General features: G+C 44.4%; 2 protein-coding genes across 2 annotated transcripts; one reads left to right on the forward strand and one right to left on the reverse strand.

The window, feature by feature from the left end:
• Positions 1–13: 13 nt before the first annotated feature.
• Positions 14–2,549, reverse strand: LOC139073051 (uncharacterized). The gene is made up of 3 exons (XM_070556005.1): positions 1,703–2,549; positions 1,160–1,462; positions 14–819 (listed from the first exon to the last, which is right to left on the reverse strand). The coding sequence occupies exons 1-3, from the start codon at positions 1,739–1,741 to the stop codon at positions 313–315; spliced, it is 849 nt and encodes a 282-aa protein (XP_070412106.1). The 5' UTR covers positions 1,742–2,549; the 3' UTR covers positions 14–312.
• Positions 2,550–5,492: 2,943 nt separating this feature from the next.
• Positions 5,493–10,329, forward strand: LOC139073054 (uncharacterized). Its single transcript, XM_070556006.1, has 3 exons — positions 5,493–6,403; positions 8,371–8,568; positions 9,989–10,329. Exons 1-3 carry the CDS (start codon positions 5,734–5,736, stop codon positions 10,252–10,254), a joined length of 1,134 nt encoding a protein of 377 aa, XP_070412107.1. The 5' UTR covers positions 5,493–5,733; the 3' UTR covers positions 10,255–10,329.
• The last annotated feature ends 12,957 nt before the right edge of the window (positions 10,330–23,286 follow it).

The following is a 23,286-nucleotide window of genomic DNA, read 5'->3' on the forward strand; positions in this document are numbered from 1 at the left end:
TTCTTTATTTCTTATGTCTTTCAGAAAATTACATATTTTTTGTTTCATGACTTGACCCTGTAAGAGTGTAAATTAATAGCTCACTAATGTAATGCAAAACTATGGAGTTGTAAAGATGTGTTTTTTTTTCACATTACAAGAGTATACATGGCTGAAGAGTAGCCACCTCTAAATTTGTCATTATTGTACAACACTAACATTGGGGTTTCAAAAAATATTTATTTAAAATACTTATTCAACATAATAAATTACAATATAAAGGTGTACAAAATATCAGAAACACTTCAACAACCCATGTAAACTTTTGACCAGTTACACTCCCGGTAGAAAACCAGTATACTGTCCATGAGGGTCTGGAAATTTCTCCCTAATTTTGACCACACAGCAACTTGGGATGACTCTTCGATTTCCATGTCCAAGTGACCCATGCTGCCAGAAAATGAAGTGCCGGTAGGCAGCATACCTGTATTCCCTGTTGTCATCGCCTGGTTCCCTAATCTGTCCTAATACGGTGAGGTCTGCTCTGTACTGACGATGGATCCTCAGGACACCTTCATCCAAACAGTAAAGTCTAAAATGGGGCAGAAGGCTTATAAAGTTTACAGAGTGTTGTCCACAGCATTTGCGCTCTGCATCTGTTGGCATATCTGTGCAATTGCCACAAGTACACCATGTTAACGCAGGGGCCTGCACGGGTGTGGTGTGCCTATCTCGGCATTGGTTGTTCAACAAAACATCAAAAACCAGACCTGGCTGTCTTTCCAAAAGTTGAGAGGTGAGATGACGGTGGTCCTCCAGGCTCATGCCCTGTACAAGGCGCTGGGGGGAAAAGTAGGATTAGAATTTTTGTAAGATTATTTTAATTCAATTACAGTAAAAAGCAATGTTTTGTAAATGTTTTAACAAGTTTATAAGAGTAGCTGATTAATACTATATATATTAAATGGCTAATTCCTAAAATAAAGGTACTATCAAAAACAAATAATATGTATTAGGAAAGAAGTAGGACACTGAATGTTTTACAAAACTACATATAATTCCAAACACTTGCTATACGGTTAAATAGAATTACCCTATGTACTTATATGAATGAAATGAGTGACAGGACGGCATATATTGACCCAGATAATTATTAATTTGCTCATTATCTTACACAAACCTCAATTTCTGCTCTTCTTTCCCTTTGAAGCTCCTCGACTCTCTCCTCATCAGCTCTTGAAAGCGCCGATCTTCTAGACTTTATTGCAGCTCTGCCTCTTCCTCTTGTGCGTGGGACGTTGCGGCTGGTTTGAGCAAATTCGGCTCCTTCATCTTGGGATGCTTGCCCTGCTTCTGTCGCATGTCTAACACCACTGCCTCTCTGTGCGCTGGCACACGTCTGTCCTCTCCCTCTTCCTCGCCCTCTTCCTCTCCCTCGTCCTCTGTCTGTCTCCACTGATGAACCATCGGATGATATCTGACTCTGTTTACGGAGAGAAAACAATTACAGACTACACTACCTTGTATATTTCCAAAATGGCAAATAGAAATATAACATTTCTCAAATAAAATGAACAAAATATTGTCATTTTTTGTAGTCAGAAGTAATCACTAACTAGCTGCCGTTTGCTATTAGCAAACATAACTGACATAAAAAAGTTTTTCTTATTCAAAACCTATTTATATTTAAATTAATAAAATAAGTTAGATGAAAACAATTAACCTGTTCTCTGACTTGAAAGCTGGAATTAGATGATGACATGCTGCCGTTTACAGCAACACGATTTTGTATTGTATTTGTTATATTTGTTAATAAAGTTTTAAATAATGATTAAAAAAAACCCTTTTTGATCCTCGGGGGCTCCAATAGCTGCAATACCGACTCTAAACTGCGTGGTGCTAAAGAGTCGGATCTTTTTACTATGATTTCTGTGAATTTCACACACGGGGCCTTTAAGAAAAAATCATTCAAAGGTTGATGAATACATGAAAGTTTTCAATTTTGATTTAAAAGTTACTAGAGTTGGGGTACATTTGAGGTCTTGAGGAAGCTGATTCCATCTGTGTGCAGCATAATAACTAAAAGCTACAGGGTTCTATCAGCTGACTGTTTTCTAAGGATTGTCATGGTCTGTGTCTGTGTCTCCCCTCATGTGTCTCCTTGTGTTCTCCATTCGTCTCTAGGTGCTCCTTTTGTGTCTTCTAGCGCCCTCATGTGTCATGTCTGCATCTTCCTCATGTGTCTCCTGGTGTTCCCCATTTGCCCCTAGATCTTCAGCCCTCTAGGTTTCCCTCCTCAGACATCCATCCCAGGTCCTGTGCTCTCTTGGCCCCCTCTTAGCCACGCCCCTGTAGTTTTCTTCCTGTAGTGTTTTCCTTTAGTGTCAGCTTCCCCTTAGAATATTAGTTATGGTTCATGCCTTCTGGTCTTTTGTTTTTCTCTTAGGTCATTTTCCTTTGTTACAGCCTTTCATTATTTAGTGTGTTTTTTCCCACCAGTGTTTTCTTCCTCCTCCCTGATTTAGTAATTGTGTTCACCTGGTCCCTCTCCCCACACACCTGCAATCATCTCCCTCTCATCTTCCCAGTCAATATAAGCCCTGTGTTGTTGTCGGTCCATTATTGTTGTCAGCGTTGTTCGTGCTCTATGTGAACTTTATGTCTCCAGGTTTTGGTGCTCTTAGTGAGCTTACGGTGTCCTGAGTTCCAGGACTTTTGGACTTTGTGCTCTAAGTGAGCTTTTGTTCTAGTTACCAGGATTTTTGGATTTTTGGCTCGCTGCCTTGTGGATTTATTTTGTTTCATCCTGCCAATAAAATGATTTTTACTTTTTACCAACTCCTGCCTCTTGTCGTCTGGGTAATCTGCATTTTGGGTCCTAACCATCCCCACAACGTGACAAGGATCTCAGAGCCCCACTAGGCATATATAGAGGAAGGAGATCTGACATGCATTTGGGGCCCAGGTCATTGAGGGATTTATAAACTAGTAGAAGCACTTTGAAATCGATTTTGTAGTTTACTGGTAACCAGTGTAGAGATTTAAGAACAGGAGTGATGTGTTGGTTCTCTTGGTTAAGACTCTAGCAGCAGCATTCTGAATAAGCTGCAGTTGCTTTACAGCTTTGTTTCGGAAAACCAGCCAAAAAACCATTGCAATAGTCCAGCCTGCTAGAGATGAACGCATGAATAAGTTTCTCTAGGTCTTGTCTGGACATGAGAAATCTGAGTCTTGCTATGTGACGAAGACGATAAGGTTAGGTCATAACAACTCAACATTTGTAATGTCTGCAACTCCTCACCAAATAATCAAATAAAATGGAAACAGGTAATATGCTCCGTCTACCTGACACACAGTTTAAAAATCACTGCCCTAGAGCAAGATGGAGCACCTGATGAAACATGCTCTCACCTACATGATGAAAATATTGAAACCTATAACCAAAGGAAATGCTCTTGTCTAATCACATCAATTACCAATCTGTTAAACATGTTTAGGACATTAACATGTATCAGATTCTGTCAGAGTCTGTGTTGTTTGCTGGCAAATGTCATTGATATAAGAATATTCAACATTGGAGTCACTTGTCCAGATAGAAATTCTACTTGTATACTCCCAGTGTACGTTCACACATGCAAACAAAGACAGAAATCCAAGAGCAGTAATTCAGTCAACTGGTGCAAGGCCATCTCTGGCAACGCCCTAAATGAGTTTTCATGTCCCCGCCAACGGCAAGATGAGGCATGGCTGATAAAGCCAAGCTGAGGCTCATGGTTTTCTTGTTCAGGTTGACACTAAATCACAGTTTGTCTCCTGAACTACCGTCAGCTGTGGATGCAACAAGAGGATGAACTGGAAACAAAGGGAGTGCAATAAAATGCCTGGCTGACAGAGTGGGTTTGTATTCAGGTAAGATGATTGAGGAGGTACATAACATGACCACAAAGGCAACTATGAACTGCAAAAAAGACAATGAGAAATAGACGTGTGTGTGTGTGAAGTCCAGATAATCCTCTTATATGGAGACTTAATTGGTCATATTCTAAATCTTTAACAAACTTTTAAGTAGAGGTGTAGTTTGGGATACAGGTAGCATACAGCACCGTTATTATTCCAATTTAAGAATATTTAAGGATCATTGAGCTCCTTAATATCTTCAAATTATTTACCAATTTCACTTGCTGGTGCATCAAATTTGTCTATATGTGTATTACTTAATGTGATCACTGAGTAGTTATATAAATCCTCAATAACACTTGTGCATATTGTTTCGCACGGGATGTGCTGGTATTCCCTGGAGATCATGCCATTGCCAGGATCTGGGCTGGAACCGTTTGTAGAGACCACCAGGATTTCCTGGTCTGTGATGATGACTGGCAGATCAGCTGATTTATATTCCCTAGAGCCGTCCAATTAGATTGATGTGATGAACTGGGCCCACTGTTAGATTGACTGACCCTCTGGAGCCATGCAATGGTAAATGGCCTGTATTTGTATAGCACCTTCTTAGAGTTCTACAACAGCCCAAGGTGCTTCACAGCAAAGTCATTCACCCATTCACACACACATTCACACACTGGTTGGAACAAGCTAAGATGTAGCCCTAGGGCGCACTGACAGAGGCAAGGTCTGCCGAGCACTGGCACAACTGATCCCTCCGACCACCACCAGCAGGTAAGGCGGGTTCCCCAAGGACACAACAGCAGCATTCTCTGGTCGGATCCAGGATCAAACCTGCAACCATCTGATTACTGAACAATACACTACCTTCGGAGCTACTTGCTGCCCCGTATGTTCCCAGTCTATTGGCAATGTTGGGTTTCCTGCAACCGCTCATTCCAGTGGGAATTAGTCAACAGGTGGGAAGATTTTTTGATTGCATATATAGGAAACAATTCAAATTGTTATAGCAAACCTGCAATTGAGCAAGGATCTGAATGAAAATGTGGTCACAGAACACTCACCATACCACCGCTCCGCTGGAACTGGGAAAACCACATTGCCGGAGGGTACATGATAGCGCTAAACACCAGTTGCTGTTTTTCTAAGTCCGAATATCTTTTGTTGTCTGTGAGTTCAATTGGTGTTTTTCTTTATGGGACTCTGGTAGCTTGTCCTAAATTTGAAGTGGAGCCAAAAAAAATCAGATGCAATAATTTTCAAATTCAGTAAAGGAAATGTTAACTACACCTACTTGAAACTGTAAAGAAATTACAAAATCCACATTTCATACCTTGGATCAATAAAACTCCAATTATAATTGTTTTAATAACAATTAATGGAAAACACCTAAATGAGCACTGACAGTTTGATGTTTTACCTCTCAGGTATAATAAAATAAGCAAATCTGTACAATGTGCAGTAATATTTATAAACATGACCAGAAATGACATCATACCATCAAAATATCAAAATATTAAAAGCTGCAGCAAGAGGACTATGTTAGTTTAAACGAGTCGACTCCTTCTAATTATTTAAATCATCATATTGCTGGAAGTACAGGGTGAGGAGGAGGAGTAGCAACCATTTTTCATTCAGGCCTATTAATGATTCCCTTACCAATTAATAGCTACAGTTCTTTTGAACATCTTATTCTTATTTTTCCTAATCCAGATTGCAAAACTGTAAAACCACTCTTGTTTGTAGTTTTGTATCGTCCACCAGGCCCTTACTCTGAGTTTTTTGATCAGATCTCAGATTTTTTATCTGATTTGGTGCTAAATACTGATAAGGTCATTGTAGTGGGGGACTTAAATGGGCCTTTTCCACCGACCAAACTGGCATGGAATGGGAAGGATCGGGTCGCTAAATATTTTGTTTCGATTGTTTAAACCAGTCCAGGAAACTTACCCGAACCGGTCCAGTAGCGGGCCAGAGCGGGACCCCTTCTGTTGTGGGTCCAGAGATTTTTGGTCTGGGCGGAGCCACAGCGTAAAAGGTCCAGAGTCCTCTGATTGGGGGAGAAATTACGTAACTACCAGCGACAATCCCAGGGGATGGAAAGAAGTGAGTCGAGTTCCAGTGTTTGTTTGGCTGTACTTCTTGTGTGTGAAAATGCCTGCGAGTAATAGCTTTTGGTCCAATGCAGAGTTTCAAACGTTCCTCACCATCATCGGAGATAGCAACATTCAGGCCGAGCTGGATGGGATGATAAGAAATGAGAAAGTCTTCAAAGAAGTTTCTCAGCGCATGGCAGCTGAAGGATTCCAGCGCACCTCCGAGCAGTGTTGTGCTAAGCTGAAAAAAATAAAAGCCCACTACAGAAAAGTTAAGGACAGCAACGGCCGTAGTGGGAATGGGCGAAGTACATGGAAGTGGTACGATGTGGTGGACGCTATTTATGGACACAGACCGTCAAACCGAGGCAGCGAAGGAGGCCTGGACTCAGCGACCAGTATCCTGGAGTCACTCATAAACCCTGTTGGTAAGCATTTCTTTTATTGTCTTTTTAGCTCTGCAGGCCATTCATTGCAGCACCAAAAACACTGAATAATAGCAGCAGCTATTTAAGAAATGCTCAGCAAGTAAAGGATTTAGCCCCTCGTGTTAACTAGCCTTAGCATCCCCTCGTGTTTATGCTAACCTTCATTTAGCATTCCCCCGTGTTTCTTAACACGCTGTTCGCGATATAAGCCTTTCATGTTTAGCATGTCCTTGTTGAGTACATGAGGCTGGAGCAGAGTTTGCCTTTCTTGTTAGCGTCTCATTGTTTAAAACATGGGAAATTCGGTTAGCCTTTCACGTTAGCATCTCAGTGTTGTTAGCATCTCATTGTTTTATACAGCTGAGCACCCACAGTGAGGAGAAGCGAGCTGATCTAATATTATAAAGATCCCAAAAGTCGTGCCAGCAGTGTTTTTCGCCTAGAGTGGACTTTTAACAAGTATATATTTTTCGGATGAATAAGAATATAACATTAAATTGTAGTTAATCTGTACGTCACTGGCAAATTACTGCCATCTAGTGGACACGTTCCAAATGACAAAATGGCCTTAACTCATAGCAGTTTTATTAAGTTTACTATATGACAGCTTCCTCTTGTCCGTCCAGGGTTATTGGAGTTGCCTCAAATCACTGCACACATACAATCAGGCCACAGACACAGGACTGTCCTTCAGAGCTTTTTAAGCCCCATTCCCACCTGTACCGGGTCGGCCCGGGCCGGGTAGCATAGGTTGTTTACATAGCTGGGGGGCCTGGAATTTTCCCGGGCCAACCAAGGCTCATTCTCGGGGTACTGCTTCAGGCCGACCAGGGCCAACACGCCCACTGCTGACAGCAAATTCACACCTTCCATTAGAGCAAGCCTCTGATTGGTGGGTAGAATCAGCCCATTCACACCTTCCATTAGAGCAAGCCTCTGATTGGTGGGTAGAATCAGCCCACATGGGCTTAAGGCAAGGATGTGTGGAATCAACCGGGCCAGGCTGGGGCCGACTGGGGCTACCCGGCCCGGGCCGACCCGGTACAGGTGGGAATGGGGCTTTACTGGCAGGATCTGATGTAAAAACAAGCACACAATAATACATCAGTGTGTGTGCGCTGCAACTGCATACAACGGTCTCCACCAGCTTTCATTACTGCTTTTCTTTTTTCCATCATGTGATCGTATAGTGACATTTAATAACAACAGCAATATATTAATTTAACAACTTGCATTTCAGAGCAATACATACTTTCTTTTTGATAAAACATATAAAATAGTTAATAGTACCAACAATGACAGCGCAGCCGCCGACAGTTGAAACAGTTAACTGCCATCAGTAGGTATAACAGTCAACTGCCACCGGCAGTTGAAACAATAAAACATTTACAAATCATATTTTAACCAAACACATCTGAACGTACCTGATGTAAAAACAAGCACACAATAATACATCAGTGTGTGTGCGCTGCAACTGCATACAACGGTCTGTTCAAGGCAAAAAGAAAAACCCAAACATTACTAAAAGGACTGAAAAGCTAGCTTCCATTAGCGTGAATCTCGGCTATAAAGTTATTAATTTAATGCAAACACAGCTAACCTTTTTCAAAATATGCTCTAACAACACTTAAATATCTGTAACAAGTCCTATTGATATATTAATTAAAGGTTAAAATGACTTTAAGTGCAGAGCGGCTTCACAGTACACCTACCTCCACCAGCTTTCATTACTGCTTTGGTGGGAGGGGCCGTGAATGCGCCTGAAGGACCCGTTGCATGCAGTTGCGCCTAACCACCAGTAGGCGGCTCCAAAAACAAACAATCACTGCACATCACTTTTGGTGAAATTCACATTTTCATCTCTGTTACACCTACATGCTCTTTTGCTGTAAAAATATTGTGCTTTTCTTACTGATTTATTTCGTGATCTTTTCTTACTGACTAATTTTTTGATCTGTGTTTTTCAGACACATCTGAAGCGGAAAACACTCCCTCTTCAGAGGAACCATCCACTTCCTCAAGTAGCACTCCAGGACCTTCTGTGCCACCATCACCTCTGTCCATACCTTCTGTGCCACCATCGCCTCGGCCAGTTCCATCGCCACCACCATCACCTCTGTCCACTACCACTCGAGAGGAACATCTACCATGTCGTCGACGCACAGGTAGTGTCTGACCATTCTAAAAATTGCTTTGTGCATAAACAAAACTGACAAGTTCACAGGACAACTGACATTTTGATATCCATATAAACACAAATGTAATTGTCAATAGCCACGTTTACATGCGCATATTTAATCGGATTGAATGCCCATTCAGATTGAAAATTCTGCATGTAAACATGTCAATCAGAATATTCTGATCCGATTCGGCCCGATCGGATTGAAATTTCAATCCGATTGAGAGAGGTGGTTTATTCCGTTCTTCATTCCGATTGACGTGCATGTGCACAGCCATTCGGATTGTTGGGGTAAAATAATGCCCACTGCGCATGTGTGCAACAGCCAGCGGGCCTCTCCGCTGTCATTTGGACTGCCTGACTTCAAAAACGACGGTGTAATTAACAAGCGGCGGCTTTTAAATCCGACAACAAGCCGTCCCGTTTCAGTAATATTTAATTCAGAACTTGCATTTTGTGGAAGTAAAATAAAAATCTGATTATTGCACAAATCATTCGACAAAGATGTTCAAATCTTTACTGGAAATACGCAGGTTTATCGTGGGGGTTGCAGCGCACGGATCCCCGTTTCTGTCAGCTTTGAACACAGCAGCTTCTGCAGCAGGTGATGGAGACACGCTTGTAAAGAACACAGGATAATCTGGGTTTTACAGACCTGATTGGAGGCTGATGTTGGGTAGGAAAACGTCCTCGGTTAAATACTCTGGACGACAGTAAAGTCCGTGTTCGTTAAAAGCACGTAAACGCAGATGACCTGAGATGCGGTTCGTTAATGATGAACACAGGCTTCTAAACTTTCTGAACATCTTCTGTTATTTTGTTTGAACAGATTTTTCTCAACAGTTTCAGCTGATCGTCACATGTTATTAATAATAAGCCACAACAGAGCTCAGTAATAAAACATGAGGCTAACCCCCCCCCCCCCCCCCCCCCCCCCCACCCCCGCTCTGTGCCGCAGCGCAGCGCAACAGCTGTCAATTCAGACCTGCGGACCAGCTGATCAAGAGGCAGACATAACCCTCCCTTATTTTAATCAACAATAAAATGCAGCAAAGCATATATCTGCAGTTATTCACTGAAGAAAACGTAACTTCTATGAGCTAAATAAAAATATTAAATTGAATAAATGGATCAGGAAAGCAGGAAGAATAGTTATTTCTGTTTTTACATTTTTCTTTTCGTTTCATGGCGTTTGTTTACAATTTTTCTTTCGTGAAAGGCAACTCTGCGCATGCTCAACCTATTTAATCGGATTAAATGCTTGGTGCATATGTACGCACGGCATGATCGGATCATTTCAGTTCGTGTCCATGTGAACAGAGATTCGGAAATTCCGATCAACCAAGATTTCAATCGGATTGAGGAAATTAGGCACATGAAAACGCAGCTAATGTTGTTGTTTCCAGGTGACCGAAGACGGCGATTGGAAGCACGGACACAGGTGATATTTGATGAGTTGCAGATCGCAGATGGCAGGCAGATGGACAGAATGGAAGGCATAAGCCGGGAGCAGGTTAACTGGATGCAACAAGACGCAGCAGCAGCAAGGCAACATGAATTACAGATCGCAGAGCGATATTTTGAACATTTGGGTGCCCTAAATGCTGTTCTTGGACTGGTCGCACAAAGAATGGGCAGCTCCTCTGACTTCCTGCCACCACCCAGGCAGTAAGGAGCTATGTATTTGTCCCGTAATTTTTTGTATCCGTCTGTCCTTTTTATCAATAAATTTTCAAAGAAAAACAAGGTGTACATGAATTGTCTTAAACAATTTTGCTCGCAAATTTAAATTTACATAATAAATGTAGATTACATTACAGCCCACCTTAAATATATGTTAAAATGGAAAGGTGCAACAGTTTGTTAACAGTAAAATAGTGTACTTTATTAAGTTCTGAAAATAAAACAAACATTTCAGTTCAAACTACAGGCTTCCAACTGTTAAAAGTGTCAAAACAATAAACAAAGTAAATGGAAAGAAAAAACACAAACTGAGGTCAGCGGGTGGTGTCGCATCAGAGCTTCACGCACATCACTGCCCTCCTCTGCAACTTCCTGCATATTTGCAACCACTGGTTCATCAGCAGGTGCGTCACATTCTGTATATTCCTCCCCATGGCTCTCACAGATATTGTGAAGCACACAACAGGTCAGCACCATGTGTTTAAGAAGCTCTACATCACTGTCGTTTCTCTTCAGAAGACATCGCCACCTACCCTTTAGCCTCCCAAATGCATTTTCGACCACAACTCTGGCTCTGGACGTTTTCCTGTTGTACGTCTGTTGTTCAGCAGTGAGACTACCGTTGTCTGAAAATGGTTTTAGGAGCCAGTTCTGCAGAGGATAGGCAGAGTCCCCGAGCACATAAAAGCCTACATTTACTCCCTCAATGTTCTTGGTACTAGTTGGGTGCAGTTGTCCATGAGCAACCAAGTCCCAAAATGTGGACAATCGCAGCACACGGGCATCATGTAAGCTACCTGGCTGACCTGCATTAACATTCCAGAACATGCCTCTGCCATCCACAATGCCCTGGAGGATTATGGAATGCCAACCTTTCCTATTGAAGTAGCCTGTGTGGAATCCCTGTGGTGCAATTATTGGGATATGGGAACCATCGATGGCACCCACACACTGAGGAACCCTCCACCTGGTCTCAAAATAGTCAGCCATAATACATAGCTCCACCCACTCCTGCCATCACACATTGGACCTTGTGCTGACTTATGGCATAGAGTGTGAGGAAATAACAATCTTTCCACATAATCCAGTCCTCTCGGACCACTTTCTGATAACCTTTGAGTTTATTATAACTGAGTTCTCGAGACACGAAAGTAAATTTCACTATAGTCGGTCCCTATATGACAACGCAGTTGCATCTTTTAAATCAACTGTTCCATCTTTACTGTCCTCAGCATCTCAGAGGCATGTAGCAGAGGGCAATATTTTCAGTTCTAGCCCCTCACAAATTGATGCCTTGGTTCATCATGTGAATTCCTCTTTACGTGTGGCATTAGATGATGTTGCCCCTTTAAAAAAGAAGGTAATTAGGGACAGGAAGTTGGCGCCCTGGTTTAATTCTCATTTACGAGCCTTAAAACAAAACTCTAGGAAATTGGAGAGAACATGGCGCTCTACGCACCATGAGGAGGCCTACCTATCTTGGAAAAATAGTCTTGTGCTTTATAAAAATAAGCTTCGACAAACTAGAACTGCTTATTTCTCAGCATTAATTGAGGAGAATAAGCATAATCCTAAATTTCTTTTCAGTACAGTTGCTAAACTTACACAGAATCGTAGCTCTGAGCCATCTATTCCCTTAGCCCTCAGCAGCAATGACTTCATGGGATTTTTTACAAGTAAAATTAATTCTATTAGAAACAAAATCTTTAGCATCCTCCCTGCTGTGATTTCTTCTTCCTCAGTAAGTGAGGCAGCATCAGAGGTGACTCTAGAACCTCATCTGTGCTTGAACCGTTTTGATCCAGTTGAGCTTTCAGAGTTATAAAAAATATTAGCTTCATCTAAACCTTCAACTTGCATTTTGGATCCAATCCCAACCAAATTATTTAAAAAAGCATTTCCTTTGGTTACTGCCCCCATTCTAGATATAATCAATCTATCCTTAGTAAATGGGTATGTACCACAAGATTTTAAGGTTGCTGTAATCAAACCTTCACTTAAGAAGCCTTCTCTGGATCCAGATGACCCAATGAATTATAGACCAATATCTAACCTTCCATTTTTATCCAAAGTCCTGGAGAAAATAGTGGCCATCCAAGTATGTGAGCATTTAAACACTAATGCTCTGTTTGAGGAATTTCAGTCTGGTTTTAGAGAGTATCACAGCACTGAAACTGCTTTAGTGAGAGTTACAAATGATATTCTCATAGCCTCAGATAAGAATCTTGTGTCTGTTCTAGTCTTGTTAGATCTCAGTGCTGCCTTTGACACAGTTGATCACAATGTTCTTTTAGAAAGACTTGAACATGTTGTAGGGATCAAAGGAACAGTGATAGGCTGGTTTAAATCCTACCTGTCTGATAGATTTCATTTTGTAAATGTACATGACAAATCGTCTTCATACTCCAGGGTTACTTGTGGAGTACCACAGGGTTCAGTGCTTGGACCAATGTCATGATTCGCCCGGCCTCCCTGACTGTGTCGCTCCTTCCGTAATTAGCCTTATTGTTCTCACCTGCCCCTCGTTAACCTGCCCATGTGTTCCCTGATTGTTCTGTGTATTTATACCTCCCTCTTTTTTCCTGTCGTTGTCGGATCATTGCGTTGTCTTCGTTGTGTTCGTGCTTGTGTTGCTAGCATTAAATCCATTTTTATTTTTTCATCCGTGCCTTCTCTTCTGCCTCCTGAACCCTCCACCACACATGGTCTGCCATCTCCATCCTCACCTCATGACAGAATGATCCGACCAAACCTGGACCTGTGGTGAGCTAACACCTGTTTCTGGAGGATTATTTTTTCTTTTTTTTTTTGCTCCCTTTCAGCAGAGGGAGATTTCGGCCTGGAGTTTTTTTTTTTTTTTTTGGCGCATCCTACCTGTCTCGGGGTGGTCGAGCCCTCTGGGAGATCCTGGCGCATCCTATTTGTCTTCGGGGTGGTCAGGGTCATTTTCCTCCTGCTGTTTTCGCCCGTCCTGTTTTTCATGGAAGCTGCTGTTTTCTGGAGTTTTGTATGGAGGTAAAAAAAAACCTGCGCACACCAGCGTTCTCCGGAGTGGCAGGGCTGGTCTTCCGCTCCATGTCTGCTTCTCTTCACCTGAGCCTGCCTGTGGATTCGGTCGAGTCATGGTGTGCACCTGCTCAGGACTGTTTGCTGAGTACCTGCTACCGCTTCTGGTTTCCTTGCGTCGCTCCTGCTGTTCTTCTGCTTCCTGGTTCACGCCTGCGAGGTCTGTGCCTGTGGGTCCTTCATGCTGCGGTCTCTACTGGGTCCCGCGCTTGCTGCTGCAGTTTCTGCTGGTTCCAACGCCTGCTGCTGCAGTTCCTGCTGAGGTCCACACCTGCTGCTGCGGTTCCTTGGGGCTCCCATCCCGGCTGCTGCGGTTTATGTTCCTGGTCAAGTCAAGTGTTCCTGTCCAGTCAAGTCAAGTGTTCGTGTCGAGTCAAGTGTTCGTGTCGAGTCAAGTCAAGTGTTCGAGTCCCTGTTCTTGTGTCCAGTCAAGGCAAGTGTTCATGCATCAAGTAGTCCTGTGTTCGAGTCAGGAGTTTGAGTTTGTGTGTCCAAGTCCGAGTTTCCTGGTCCAAGCTCAAGAGACCCTCGTCAGTCAGAGTTGTGCCGCCTAACCGAGAGGCCCCTGTTCTGCAGCCCCGAACTGTGTTGAGTGTTTCCAGTTTTCGAGTGTCCTGTCGAGTTCCGGTGTCCCGTGCCTGCTGCTGTCAAGGTCCAGCTTAATGCTGTCGAGTTCCGGTGTCCCGCGCCCGCTGCTGTTGAATTCCAGAGACCAAGTTCCCATGTCCAGTCTTCCAGTTTCCCGAGTCATGTGTTCCCGTTCCAGTGTTTTCAGGGTCTCCTGTGTTGTGTGGCTTTGTGGGCATCTGGTATCTGCCCCTTAAGGGGGGATGGGGTGGGGTGGGGGGGGGACTGTCATGATTCGCCCCGGCCTCCCTGACTGTGTCGCTCCTTCCGTAATTAACCTTATTGTTCTCACCTGCCCCTCGTTAACCTGCCCATGTGTTCCCTGATTGTTCTGTGTATTTATACCTCCCTCTTTATTCCTGTCATTGTCGGATCATTGCGTTGTCTTCGTTGTGTTCATGCTTGTGCTGCTACCATTAAATCCATTTTTATTTTTTGATCCGTGCCTGCTCTTCTGCCTCCTGAACCCTCCACCACACATGGTCTGCCATCTCCACCCTCACCTCATGACAACCAATTCTTTTTACTATATATATATATGCTCCCAATTGGTAAAATCATTAGACAGCATGGGATAAACTTCCACTGTTATGCTGACGATACTCAGTTATATTTATCCATTAACCCTGATGAACCTAATCGGTTGGGTAGATTAAGGGCTTGTCTTGAGGACATAAAAAATTGGATGACTCAAAACTTTTTGCTTTTAAATAAAGACAAGACTAAAGTTCTCATCTTTGGACCTGAAATTCAGAAAAGGAAATTGCTTAGTCAATCACCTGACCTGAACGGCATTATATTAATCTCCGAGAACAAAGTAAGGAACCTTGGTGTTATCTTTGACCAGAACATGTCATTCAAATCCCAGGTTAAACATGTTTGTAGGATTTCCTTTTTCCACCTTCGGAATATTGCTAAGATTAGAAGCATCCTTTCCAGGAGTGATGCTGAAAAACTAGTTCATGCATTTATTACATCAAGACTGGATTACTGTAATTCATTACTCTCAGGAAGTCCACAGAATGTAGTTAAAAGTCTTCAGCTTGTCCAAAATGCTGCAGCTAGAGTTCTGATGAGAATTAAAAAGAGAGATCATATCTCTCCTGTCTTAGCTTCCCTACATTGGCTACCTGTTAAATTCAGAACAGATTTTAAGATCCTTCTTCTCACATATAAAGCTCTTAATAATCAAGCTCCATCATACATCAGTGATCTGATTGTTCCATACGTTCCTAACCGAGCACTACGCTCTCAGACTGCAGATTTACTGGTGGTTCCCAGAGTATCTAAAAATAGGATGTGAGGCAGATCTTTTAGCTATCAGGCTCCCCTCTTGTGGAACCAACTCCCAGCTTTATTTCGTGAGGCAGTGTAGGGTCCAGCAATGGTCAGTTTGGGTACAGTCTGACCTTTTTCCATCTATTCAACACCTGGTCAGAAAGGATACACAATATTGCATGTGTTCCCTTTAAATGAGCCTTTACAACAGCTGGGATTTAGACTCCGCAAGTCTGAATCATAAACAATAACTTTCTTTCCCAAGGTCTCATCTGTCTGCCTCCAGAAGAAAGAAGATCCAGCTTGAATCAGTTGCTAAATTCAAAAATGATTATAATCTCCTTCTATGACTTATAATATAGATAATCATTAAATAAACATCTGTTTATTACTACTTATGATAATTATAGTGTAATGAAATGCTTCAGTAATCTGTGCACACTGAATGGATTTACATTATGTGTCTAATAGAACCTGCAGTGTGTTCACCATGTTTTGACTACAAGGTCTCACACCTGCTCCACACAATAACAAGTACGGCTAAGTTAAACCCATTACACATAGCTAACCTTTTACCCAGATCAGAGCCTCCATATCAAAGAGGGTGTGTTTCTGAGTTGTCTTGGTAACCTCTTCTGATTGGCTGTGGAAATCATAACATAAATTATTTAAAACTAAATCACTTTGAGTGAATTGGCAGTTCTAGAGAAAGCTTCAGACCGGCCATCTTTAGCATATCTCTTTAACAATCAAAGATTTTGACAAGTCTTCAAAACCTTTTTGCACCTACAAAGCTGAGACAGCAAACAGTTCCTGCTGAACAAAGCTGATGTTGTTCAATTCCTTAAGAGTTATTCCTGAGACGCAAGCTGATTCCAACCTGTGCTGCCTGGTGACATCTTTTGGACTGGAGATGTCGGTGCTTGCGGTCAATCTACCGGACCTGGGTGCCCAGAGGTCTTTCGACCTCTCTGACCTCCGGATCCATGACGAGAGTCATCAAAAGGATGAGGTAGAACACAGAGAGATTGCGTCTGAATGTGCTTCTGAAGATGACATCATAGTTTAGAGCAAACCAAATTCTTTGTCATCCGGAGACGCCGCTTTCTGAGATTCGGAAGTTCTGACCAACACCGCATTTACACATAGGTTCCTACATCACCTTTAGCTCCATCCATTCACAGTAACTAATAGTTAACCAATTTGTCATGTTTTAAATTGTTTGTAAAATAAATTCTTACTTTTATAAACTTGACTCTTTCTTGAAGTAACATGGTGTGGTTGATCACTGAAAAAGCAAACAACCTAGATCTTCTGAATTAAATCCTAGAATCTTCTGTTTAATTACAATAAAGACCTCGCAGATTAATATTTTATATTTATATAGAATATTACATCTTCATGGTCATAACAGATAAAATCATCAATTTGCCTCCACTACAGCAGACACCTTGTCTACTTTTAAGAATAGGCTTAAAACATTTTTATTTGATAGGGCCTATGGTTAAAATCTGATGTTAGCCTAGATCTGGACAAGTGGGGGAGTAGAGGGAGGTGGAGTGTACAGCCGGTAATGACGGCTCTCCTTTGCCCTGCCTCCAACATGCCTCCATCTAAAAGGCTAGGTTATCTAGAGTTATCTCTGTAGTTATGCTGCTATAGGCTTAGACTGCTGGAGGATACACTGACCACTTTCCACACTCTACTACTTTCTTCTACAATCTGCTCTTTAACTGTATTATTTCCTGCAACTTCAGCTGTTAACTTTATTTTTCCTCTAAGTGTTTTCTCCCCAGAAGAAGCTACAATGATGTTCTGCTGACCTGTGTGTGTGTGTGTGTGTGTGTGTGTGTGTGTGTGTGTGTGTGTGTGTGTGTGTGTGTGTGTGTGTGTGTGTGTGTGTGTGTGTGTGTGTGTGTGTGTGTGTGTGTGTGTGTGCTCTGTCTTCTCGATCCCCAGTGAGTCGTGGAGGATGGCTGCTTATACTGAGCCAGGATTCTCTGGAGGTTTCTTCCTGTTAAAAGGGAGTTTTCCTCTCCACAGTCGCTGCATGCTTGCTTAGTATGAGGATTGCTGTAAAGTCACTGACACTAGTCAGTGACTTGATGCAATTTGCTGGGTTCCTTTCATAGGAAACTTTTTTTCTGATTGGCTTAATGAACTGACCTGTATTGGAATGTTTAATTATGTGAAGCGCCTTGAGACAACACTTGTCGTGATTTGGCGCTACATGAATAAACTTGAATTAAATTAATAATGCAAGGGGGTAAACTAAGTAAGAATGGTTTTCAAGCGTATTTATTAGAGTTTTGGTTTTCCCTGCACTAATTTACCAAGGTGGGCCACCTGAACATTTTTATCTCACAAAAACCACCGCTAGAACACCGAACGCTGATAATAACACGATCGGAAATGTGTTATTGGCTGAGATGTTTAGTCAAATGTGAGAGAACAACTTCATTATTGTTTTCTTTCATTTTTTAATTTTCCACAATATACTTATGGCTATAGCATGTTAGATTGTTGTTTAGAGGCATGAAAAAAAATTAAACCAATATGTTTTCCACATTTGCTAAAACTGCTTTAATTTATTTGCATAATGAATTGAACTCAATTGGAATGTTGACTTTGTGAAGTGCCTTGAGAAAACTCTCATGATTTGGTGTTATATAAATAAATTCAATAGATAAACAACATATGCCATCTCTTGCCTAAAGTCCTTTGGGTTCTGTTAAATGGCAATATTCATTACTGTTATATCTGGAATATTTGTCTATCCCTGTGCACCATAATGCTGCCAGTTTGGATGGCATCATTAAAATAACTATTGCCATCCTCCTTTATGTGTCATGTTTGGAGTTAACCGCCTGACCGAAGACATACAGAACCAACTCAGAGTCAGGAGGATGGGTGAGAAAAAACAAGCAATAATGTATTAGTCCCAACTAAAGGAGCACCGTAAAAGTTAGGTGATGATTAGGAGCTTAGCTCATTTCTTTTAGTCCAAATTCTGGGGCTCAAAGTTCAGGGTAAGGGAGGAGAGGAGAGGAGAGGAGGGGAGAGGGGGGTTCGGTTGGCAGGTGAGTGGCAGGAGGAGTGCGGGACAGGTGAATCCTCGGAGTCCTGGGGGGGGGGGGGGGGGTGCAGGGGCGGCGGAGAGCTGGTCGGTCAGAAGAGGCTGGAGTGGGAGAAAGGCGTGGATCCGTGATTCATGGCAGGCTCTGTAAGTGGAGGCTCGACCAAGATTGAGTAATCATCCAGCGCTGAGGTGCGTCTCCCTGCTCCTTAAGAAGCCTACTGATGAGTGGCAGATGGCTCGCTGCTCTCTGGTTTCGCCCATCTGCACTCAAACAGAATGAGAGTCAGGTATGTTCACTCACCTCCAACCGTGACAGTACCCCCCCCCCCCCCCCAGGGACGCCACCGGGCAGCCCAGACGCAGAGGAGGAGGAGGAGCGAGATAACTCAAAGTCCCGAATCAGAGAAGGGTCAGTGATAAACGAGCGAGGCACCCAAGAGCGGTCCTCGGGGCCATAACCCTCCCAGTTGACCGAGTATTGGAAACCACGCCCCCGGGGGCGGGCGTCGAGAAGGCGGCAAACTGGGTAGACAAGACCACCCTCGAACTGCCTGGCCGGAGGCGGAGGAGCAGGAGGGGGACAGATGGGGCTCGTGGAAACCGGCTTGATGAGGGACACATGAAAAACAGGATGCACTCCCATTGTGGGGGTGGGGGGATCCAAACGGACAGTGGAAGGGCTGATAACAGAAGTGATCCTGTATGGTCCGATAAACCTGGGCGACAGCTTCTTGTTAGAGGCCTTGAGACGTATGTCCCGGGTGGACAACCAGACCTCCTGGCCTGGGACGTGTGCTGGAGCGGGTCGCCGGTGGCGATCGGCCAGGCACCGATTCCTGACTGCTGTTCGACTCAGAGCAGCAGTGGTGGCAGCCCAAATCCTCCTGGAGCTGCTGATGAACTGGGGAACAGATGTAGAGGGTCTATAGTCCTGAGGAAGTACGGGGGGTTGGTAGCCCAGGGAGACCTCAAAAGGGGAACGCCCAGTGGCGGATGAAATGTGACAGTTATGGGCATACTCGACCCACAGCATATGGGTACTCCAGCTCTTAGGGTTGGAGGAGCAGACACAGCATACCATGGCCTCCAGCTCCTGGTTCATGCGTTCACATTGCCCGTTGGTTTGGGGATGAAAACCCAAACTCAGTGCCACATGAGCACCCTGGCTAGAGGCGAACTCCTTCCAGACCTTGGTCTGGGGCCCCCGGTCAGAGACTATTTCCTCTGGAATGCCGTGTAGCCGAAAGCATGCTTAACCAGGAGCTGGGCCGTGTCTGCAGAAGAAGGGAGGGATTCATCCGAACTCAGCCCCACACGAGCACCCAGGCTAGAGGCGAACTCCTTCCAGACCTTGGACAGGAACTGGGGCCCCCAGTCAGAGACAATTTCCTCTGGAATGCCGTGTAGCCGAAAGACATGCTTAACCAGGAGCTGGGCCGTGTCTGCGGAAGAAGGGAGAGATCTTAATGGGACTAGATGACAGGACTTGGAAAAACGATCAATAACTGTGAGAATAGTACTGAAACCATGAGAAACGGGTAAGCCGACCACAAAATCCAGGGCAATATGCGACCATGGTCGGGATGGCACAGGAAGGGGGTTGAGGAGTCCAGCTGGGGGTTGGTTAGAACACTTATTTCGAGCACAGGTTTGACATGCGTTAACATAATCCTTGACATCACGTAACAGTGTAGGCCACCAAAAAGACCTACGAATGAAGGCTACGGTTCTACTTATTCCAGGATGGATGGAGAACTTAGCTGAATGAGCCCAACGTATCACAGGACCTCTAACCTTTGAGGGCACATACATCCTGTTTGGAGGACCGTTACCTGTACCTGGCTCGGTTCTTAGAGCCTCCTCCACCTGCTTTTGTGTATCCCACACCACCGCCGCTCCCACCAGGCAGGATGGGGGAAGGATGGTGACAGGAACCGGATTGGAGTCTGGTGAATACTGGCGGGAAAGGGCAACTGGTTTAGTGTTTTTGCTTCCTGGTCTGAAAGAGATAACAAAGTTAAATCTAGAAAAGAACAATGACCAGCGGTACTGTCTGGGATTAAGCCACTTTGCCTCCTTCAGATACGACAAGTTCTTGTGATCAGTCCAGACAATCATGGGTAAGTCAGCCCCCTCCAGCCAATGTCTCCATTCCTCGAAAGCCAGTTTAACGGCCAGCAATTCGCGGTCTCCAACATCATAATTATGCTCGGCCGGGCTCAGACATCGGGAGAAGAAGGCACATGGATGAAGATGGTGATCAGCGGCGGAGACTTGATACAGGATGGCTCCTACTCCCGTGTCAGAGGGGTCAACCTCGAGGGTGAACTGCTTGGTGGGGTCTGGTCTTGTAAGTATGGGAGCGTGGGAGAACTTGTCCTTTAGTTCGTTGAAAGCCTTATCGGCCTCTGGGGTCCAGGCAAAGGGTCGTTTAACTGAGGTGAGGTTGGCGAGAGGGGCAGCAGTCTGGCTGTAGTTCAAAATTAATCTCCTATAGAAATTTGCAAAACCCAGGAACCTCTGCAAATGTTTGCATGTTGTAGGTGTTGGCCACTCGAGCACTGTTTTTACCTTGTCAGGGTCCGTCCTCATCTGCCCACTCTCCAAAATAAAGCCGAGAAACTTGACTGAGGGAACGTGAAACTCACATTTCTCGGCTTTAACCTACAGACGGTTCTCCAATAGTCTTTGGAGTACTGCTCGGACATGAAGTTGATGCTCAGCCAGGTCCTTGGAAAAAAATTAAGATATCGTCAAGGTACACAGACATGAACTTGTTAATGAAATCACCCAGGACACTGTTTACCAGAGCTTGGAAAACAGCGGGAGCATTGGTCAGGCCAAACGGCATTACGAGATATTTGTAATGCCCCAGGGGTGTCCTAAATGCCGTCTTCGATTCATCCCCCTCCCGTGCACATACCAGATGGTAGGCATTATGGAGATCTAACTTAGTAAACACAGTGGAATCTTGGACTGGTTCGAAGGTAGATGACAACAGCGGGAGGGGGTACTTGTTTTTTAATGATTTTCTGATTGAGCCCTGGTAGTCAATGCAGGGTCTAAAGGAACCATCTTTCTTTGCTACAAAACCCAGCACCCAGGGGGGACGTAGATGGCAGTATGAGACCAGAAGCCAACGACTCCTTTATATACATCTCCATGCATGCTCTCTCAGGTCTGGAAATGCTATATAATCTGCTGGATGGCAATGTGGCCCCTGGTAGTAGCTCAATAGCACAATCAAAGGGTCTATGAGGGGGCAGAGAGGATGCTTTAGACTTGTTAAATACCTGATGCAGGTCATGGTAGGCGGTGGGCACACCTGACAGGTCAGACGGGGAGCAGTTCTCGGGCGTGGGAGCCTCCGAGGACGGATGAACCGAGCGTAGGCAGCTTGAGAGGCATTGAGGACTCCAGGCCACTACTTGGCTGGATCGCCAGTTGATGTGGGGTTCGTGAGTGGCGAGCCAGGTATGACCCAATACCAGAGGGGACTGAAGAGAAGGAAAGACATTTAAAAAAAAGATGTTCGTAATGATTGCCAGATACCTGCAGTTGTATGGGTACTGTCTTGTCGGTGATGAATGGGAGAACCTCTCCATTGAGTGCAGCCACAGGAATGGGTTCAGGAAGAGATATGAGGGGAATCTGGAGTCTGTCCACGATGGTCCGGTCGACGAGATTTTGTTCACATCCTGAGTCAACAAGGGCTTGGGTAGTGTATGAATGTCCGTCAAATGATACCACACAGGGGAGGGAACACCGAGTCGCGTTTCTTCTGTTGATTCCACCCACCAGTACACTCGGAACTACTGGTGGGCCCTCTCTTTTAGGTGTTGCGGACACTTGAAGACAAAATGGCCACCCTGGCCACAATAAATACACAAACTACCTTTCATGAAGCGTTCACGCTCCTCTGGCGTTTGGCGAGCCCGGTCGACCTGCATGGGTTCCTCATATTGCGAGCTGGGCCTGACCTGAGCAGAGGAGCGAAGAGCAGAGGCAGAAAAGTTTAGTGATGGTCGCTGTGTACCTCTACGCTCCTGCTGCCGTCTGTCGATGGTGATGGCCAACGTGATTAGGTCCTCTAGTGTCCTGGGCTCTGGGCACAGAGCCAGCTCGTCCTTAATCCTGTCGTTGAGAGCTTGAACAAAAGTCCCCTTGAGCCTCATTCAAGGTTGATGCAGCTGCGACAGTCCTAAAATCTAGAGAAAAATCAGCAACGGTTTGCCGTCCCTGCTGTAGAAGCCATGGCTTTTAGCTACGTCTGCTTGTGTCTCTGATCTGCCAAAAGTTAGCCTAAACTCAGTAAGAAAGTCCGCTAGTGGTCCCCGTAAAAACTCAGGCTGCCGGCTTCTAGTTTCGGCCCATCTCAAGGCTTTACCTCGTAAGAGACCCACAATGTAGGAGATCTTGGATGCTGCCGTGACGAAGGACGAAGGTGAGCGTTCAAAAGCGAGGTCACACTGTAATAAAAATCCTAAACAATTCTCAGATTCGCCACTGAGCGTCTCAGGAGGTGGTGAATCTGCTACTCGGAACAACAGAGAGCTCGGGACCTGTGAGACTTCCAGTCCAGGTGAAACAGGTGGGGGTTGAACAGAGGGTTCCGTAGCAGCGGTTCGTTCACAGAGCTTCTGCACAAGTGTCTCTAGCTGGTATACATGTTGTGTGACGTTGGCCAGTTGCTCAGTTAAGCCGGGCGTACACTGTGCGACTTTTTCACTCGCAGCGTTCAGCTTCAGCTCAAACTGTACGACTTCCTCGCAGAGCAGATCTCACGAGTCATGTGCTCACACTGTACGACCCATTTCTCGAATGCAACCTGACTGCTCACACTGTACGTCTGGTAGCAACACGTCGGCCCTAAAAATGTGCTAAAAATAGCAGTTTTTACTCAACACGTCAGACTTTTTTGTCTTGTCTTGCCGGTTGTCCTTCTGGAGTGCTGCAGGAGGACACACAGGG

Source organism: Nothobranchius furzeri, chromosome 11, assembly GCF_043380555.1.
Source record: "Nothobranchius furzeri strain GRZ-AD chromosome 11, NfurGRZ-RIMD1, whole genome shotgun sequence".
NCBI classification, from domain to species: Eukaryota; Metazoa; Chordata; class Actinopteri; order Cyprinodontiformes; family Nothobranchiidae; genus Nothobranchius; species Nothobranchius furzeri.

Excerpts from the sequence above, each read along its gene's own strand:
- LOC139073051 (XM_070556005.1), bottom strand. The coding sequence starts at position 1,741 with ATGTCATCATCTAATTCCAGCTTTCAAGTCAGAGAACAG. Across the intron at positions 1,463-1,702 it reads GCTTTCAAGTCAGAGAACAG|AGTCAGATATCATCCGATGG; the intron begins GTTAATTGTTTT and ends CTCCGTAAACAG. Across the intron at positions 820-1,159 it reads AAAGAAGAGCAGAAATTGAG|CGCCTTGTACAGGGCATGAG; the intron begins GTTTGTGTAAGA and ends TTTTCCCCCCAG.
- LOC139073054 (XM_070556006.1), top strand. The coding sequence starts at position 5,734 with ATGGGCCTTTTCCACCGACCAAACTGGCATGGAATGGGAAGGATCGGG. Across the intron at positions 6,404-8,370 it reads GTCACTCATAAACCCTGTTG|ACACATCTGAAGCGGAAAAC; the intron begins GTAAGCATTTCT and ends TGTGTTTTTCAG. Across the intron at positions 8,569-9,988 it reads ACCATGTCGTCGACGCACAG|GTGACCGAAGACGGCGATTG; the intron begins GTAGTGTCTGAC and ends TGTTGTTTCCAG.